This window comes from Halyomorpha halys, unplaced genomic scaffold, assembly GCF_000696795.3.
Source record: "Halyomorpha halys isolate HHAL.00 unplaced genomic scaffold, Hhal_1.1 Scaffold534.1, whole genome shotgun sequence".
Classification (NCBI taxonomy): domain Eukaryota; kingdom Metazoa; phylum Arthropoda; class Insecta; order Hemiptera; family Pentatomidae; genus Halyomorpha; species Halyomorpha halys.
This window is the reverse complement of record NW_027112374.1, coordinates 172,972-178,829: the sequence shown is the minus strand read 5'-3', so window position 1 is coordinate 178,829 and position 5,858 is coordinate 172,972. Positions and strand designations below refer to the sequence as shown.

General features: G+C 29.1%; 1 protein-coding gene across 2 annotated transcripts in view; it reads left to right on the top strand.

The window, feature by feature from the left end:
- Positions 1-5,858, top strand: part of LOC106684013 (phosphatidylcholine translocator ABCB4) — a 52,314-nt gene that overhangs the window by 4,352 nt on the left and 42,104 nt on the right. For both annotated transcript variants that reach the window (XM_024361883.2, XM_014425831.3), the window contains exons 3-4: positions 3,231-3,277; positions 5,339-5,378. In XM_024361883.2, the coding sequence (XP_024217651.1) occupies positions 3,231-3,277; positions 5,339-5,378 (87 nt within the window). The remainder of the gene's footprint in view (positions 1-3,230; positions 3,278-5,338; positions 5,379-5,858) is intronic.

Below are 5,858 nucleotides of genomic sequence, written 5' to 3'. Positions count from 1 at the left end.
CACAGATCTAGCCAGTGTTTTTATTTCACCATGACAACCGTAACAAGCTATCCCGCTGGAAGGCTTAGTGGTACGGCGGGTAGGGGTTCAAAAGGAAACTATTAATAGCCCAACCGTGAATTAAGGAAATAGAAGAAATGAACTTTCGAATTTCGTTATTGTTGTATTTTAAATAATTGAACATAATGTAATGAAAACACTTGAAAGAAATATATACAAACATATAAACAAGAAAAATAGAACTTTAACAAACTATTAAAATAATTAAAATTACGGTTTTACAAAGGAAAAAAAGTCTTTTTATCACCGTGGGTGATTCATGTTCTGTTTGTGGTGCTCATGGAGGTAAGTTCAAAAGAGGGTGCGTCTGCCCGCCTTGTCCTCTTGGAAGATGAGCCATGTTTGGTTGTAGTCCGCTCCTTATTTTTTTTTTTTTTCCAGAGCATTCCATGGATGTTTTGTTTTCAATTTTTTTCTCAATATAATCTGGCTATAAAACAGGTAAATCGAGACAATTTTTATGTTGGTAAATCAATAGTTCCAAAATTCCGTGGCAGCTTTCCCATTTGTTTTTAGTTTCCACTCACCAAAAATCGCAAAACGTTTTGATAAGGGCATGAAACTCGTCGAAAAGTTGAAATATTGTATTGAAAATTTCATGATACTTCTTTCTTTCGCCCAGTAGGTGAGGAATCCCACATGTTGAAAACATCGGCGTTCGAATTTTCTGAAAAATATAAAAATAAAAAACTTGCAAGTATATGGAAACTTTTTTTTTAAATTTGGTTCAGGACAGCCTAAAAAATAATTTTACACCTAAATCTCAACAACGGTATCAGTTTTTTTTTAGAAAAGTCATTTTAAAGTTAGGAAAAAATAAAATTTCATGATATTTCTTTGAATTAAGATTTTATTTATTAAACTTTACCCTTTTTTACAATATTAAATGTATTAAACATTCCATGGCTCTTAGATTCCATGACTACCATGTTTTTTTCCATAAAGACGAGGCGCACACGGGAAGTGATTTGGTTACCTCAAAATGAATTAATTCCTAAAGTTTAACCTTTATATGGCCTCACAGGAAAATTTAAACAGTTTAATATATGAATACATCAGTAGTCTAAGTATTAATTTTAAAATGTATTGAAATTTGGAAGGAAATTAAAGAACTAATGAGGAAATGAATGCCTATTGGCCAGATAAAAATTTCTGAAATTTTCGAAATGGATTTCGAACTCACCAAAACAAGGTGCAATGAGTATTTCGACTGTATATTTAAATAAAATATTGCTTATAACTAAATATTCAAGAAAGCTTAAAAGACAGGATAATTTTGTAAATAATAAAGCTAGGGATTCAAAGTCAAAGGTGGTTCAAATTGAAAAGACACTTACGATTTCAAATTCAAGGAAATTAGATTAACAGTTCCTTAGCTAAATCGCTTATTTCTAGGTGTTTTTTCTTTGATTCGGATCTCTTGTTCGTGATAAAATGATCCAAAGTCTCCAGCTGCTTTTTGAACACGTCTCCGTTGGAAGATATACAAGACATTTTCTGGAAGTTTCTGATCCTGAAAGTCTTGTAATCCTTATTTCTGGTTTCTTCTGCCTCTCTCGACCATATTCCGACTGGGAGAATTTTAGCACCATGCAACAAAATCTTATGCACCGTGGATGACATGTAGAACCATGAATACTTTTAAATGGCCATCTCTGCTGTTTCTTTTGAGAAGAGCCGGAATTTTTCTGGGTCGATCATAGCATCCATTTTCCAAAGTTTTTTTTTGTAGGAAATGTGAAGTGAATCCCATACACTTGATTTTTATGATTAGTGTTATGTTCTTATAATATGATATGTCCGTATTTTGATTCTTTTTTTTTTTATAATTTTGACTGTCTCAAAATATTATTTTATGTTTATTACTATTTTATAATTATGTTTGTTTTTGAATTTTTTAAAATTAGTTTGCTCTTGTATAAAAATAAATATTTTGTATAATTTTGTTAGTAATGGTTAAATAAACCTAATCTAAATCTAAATTTTATATTTGAAAAAATACATTCAATAGCTCTAAATAAGAAATGAGAGGAAAAGTCTCACGCGCGTTCATCAACCTAGCGACCGATTACGGGTTTAGAACAAAATGTAAATTGGACAAATTTTATATTTGATACATAATATTTTCACTTTCTTGATACTGGGTATTATTATTTAAATAAAATAAATTTTATCCAATTTAATCACCCAAACAATTTATATTTCTTTATAAGCCCAAAGTTTCGACCATCCTGAAAGACAATCTTTATTACAAATTTACAATCAAATCAATTTTTTAAATTTTTTGCAGGCTATTCTTGCATAGGTCAATAATTTCAGTCACGATTACGCCATTTTGTCAATCATTCTTTTTTTTTTTTTTTTTTTTATATTAGATTTATTTATTGATAGATATTATAATCTGCCACTCAGTTAGCAATAGTGGGCAATAGGTAATAGTGATGAATGATCTCATACATACTTAAATAAATAAAATAAAAAAAAAAAAAAAAAAAATAATAAAAAAAAAACTCTCTTAAAATATATACACACAAAAGAATAGACAAGAAATTAACATAATCAAACTATCTGTATGAAAAATAAATAAATAAAATAACATAATAATAAAATAATATATACAATATTTACACAATCTACCTGATGATATCTGAGCCCACTCTATCCCCCACGTGTGAGGGGTAGAGCGAGCTCAAGAGATCCCAGCGCATCCCTCTCGCCGGATCACTAGTAAAATTCTTCATATTAACATTAAAACATTTACACTTATAATTACAAATTATAAACACATTAACATTAAAATAATTTGTCGCCTTTATCGCAATAATGTTTGTTTAAATATTGTTACCGGACTGGCCTAAACGTCGGACTTATAAACAAGTATCGATTATTTTGAAACTTATATTAGATAAAACCTATTTTATTTTAACAATGCTATATTTTATTTTTTTCTATAGTTTCTGTTCTGAAATTAGCAAGGATAAATTTCAAATCAAAGTAGGCTAGAAAGTGAAAATTGTGTGAGGTACCACTTTTGTTCCTCTGTAATTGTTTTATTATTATTGAATCCACTACTTTGATCATCATCAAACACCACACGTTTTCTTAACATAGGACTAGTTTTGTAATTAATAAAACGATAAATGATAATTGGTTCATGTATTTTGTTTCAGATTTGGAAAAGAAATTGGAAAACCTACGAAATTGAACCACAGGACAAGTTATTATTTTTGAAATCTTATTTATAACATATTATATGGTGCTATTTTAACTTTAAATTAGTTCACGTATTGTTATTATTATTATTATATATTTTTTAAAATTATATTATTTCAAATTCTTAAGACAAGGTAATTATTTATTAAATAAATCAAACATTCGTATCCATTTTTGTCTCAACACTTTATTTTTCACCAGTCCAACGTATCGGCCATTCTAGCCATCTTCAAGGACATCTTCAATACAATTTCTTCCTCACATTAATTTAAAATTTCTTTTGCAGGCAACTCTGCCCAGGTCATTTTCTTTATTATAAGTTAAAAGCCTATTTATTTAAAATTTAAAATCATTAACTTTTAATTTTCCTCTATAAGATTATCAACAATTAATACACCATAAAATAAACCATTTATTGTCAATTGTATTCAAGATGTCTTTGAAGATGGCTAGAATGGCCGAAACGTTGGATTGGTGAAAAATAAAGTGTTGAGACAGAAATGGATACGAATATTTGATTTATTTAATAAATTATATTTTTTGTTTAATAATACCAAATATTTCATAAAAATTTTTTGAAGTTAATAATCTTCCAATTCGAATGTAATTTATTTTATATTAACATATTGTAGCTCAACGTTTCGGGACCACTGTCCCATATTCATGTACTTTAATAACCTACAAACAACAATAATACACCATAATAAAAATCTTCACCCGTATGTATTATAATTCATACAGTTATATTCACCTCATAATTAGTCAAAATTTGAATTTCATATCTACATTGCATTACACTGTTCTCACTTTTTTACCATTAGTTATCAGTGCATTCTTTACTTATCTTTAGCACAACCATTACTCTATATTTCTTGCTACCTCTTTGGACCTTATTTCAGGTCAAGTGTGCTGATTGGTTTTATTGTTTTTATGTCCTGCTTTGTATTTTAAATTAAACTTAGTGATTTTTTCTAAACCCGTTTATTTCTTCTGATTTTTATGTTTATATTTTGATATGTTTTTTATTTATGATGTCAGCGTAATGTGTGTTTAAGTTTTTAATGTCAGTTTTGTAATTTACTATGTTTTGTATGCTTTGTTATATATAAAGCTTCCAAAAATCTTCTGCTTTTTGTGGTTTGTGGGTTTTCAAAGTTGAATTCGTGGTTCAATGTTATGCAGTGGTAGGCCAGAGCTGTGCAATTTATATTTTTAACGTTTCTACAATCAAATTATCCATCAGGACCTCAAAGTCCCCTATGTTGCCGATTTGGCAAGAACCAGATACCAATCCTTCCATAATAAACTTCCCAACCACCCAAACCAACTCGTTTCTAACCTGGCTTCTCCTTCACTACCTAATAATCCTCCTAGGCGTCTGAAAAGAAGATGGTCTCGAGATCTTCTCCTTTAGAAGTGTTTTTGGAGTTCTATCAATGGGTAGATTCTCCACATGTTTGTATCATGTCATAATATCACTTACAGCAAATTTACTTGATGTGTATATATGTATACAGTTGTAAATAACAATAAATAAATTATTTAAAGAAACAAAAAAAAAAACGTTTCTACAATTGGTTGTGTGTCGCTTGATTCTAGTTTCCAGTTTTTTATATGTCTCACCAACGTATACTTTTTCATAATTTTTCAATCTATCTTGCAAATTGCATTTAATTTTTCCATCTTATCAACTTTGTCTTTCATGTTGGACAGCTTATTCTATAGCTTATTATTATTGTATAGACCAGTTCTGATATTCATATGATCATATTCTGTCATTGTTCTTTATATTTTATTTGTTAGGCCTGGTATGCATTGAAGTCTAAAGAATATTTTATTATTGCTATTACTATTTGTTTCCTCTTGTCCTTTTTCTCTATTATCCTCCACTGTAATCTTTTTGTTTATTTCTTTGTATAATTCAGTGATTCTTTTTTGGCTCGAATAAATTACATTCAAATTGGAAGTTTATTAACCTAATCAAATTTTTATGAATTGACTTACCAGATTTCCTAAAGAGAAAATCCAGAATACCAAATATTTATTTTTATTGATTTTTTCACAGAGGAAATGAACCTGGAAAACTAAAGACTATTTTAAAGTCGGTACGTATCACCAATTTTATGTTTAAATGTTATTAACTTTTAACCCATTCTACACGAACTGTACAACTGTATGTGCGATGATCTTGAATTGCAATTCTCAATCAGTATGGAAGAAGGAGCCGTTAGAACAAGACTGGTTTAAAACAAAAAATATCTTAAAATTGCGTTTCCATTTTTGAGCTAGTTTGTTCACTGACTGTTTTTCGAAACTCGGTTATTTGGAATCAGGTGATCTCAATACGTGTATTTCCGCGAGTTACATATCATAAAAAATCAGTGAAGACTAAAATGACTTTATTCTAATATATTTACAAGAACTACATATTACTGTTACTCAGTCTTTATCTTCTAACTTATATCTTCTTAGCTATCTAGTCTAGAAAATATATATAAACACTTGGGAATAGGGGGTAGGAAAAAATAGTGAAATAGGAGAAGGGGTTTTGACCAATCGGATAATTTTAGGAGACTAGGTGGGGG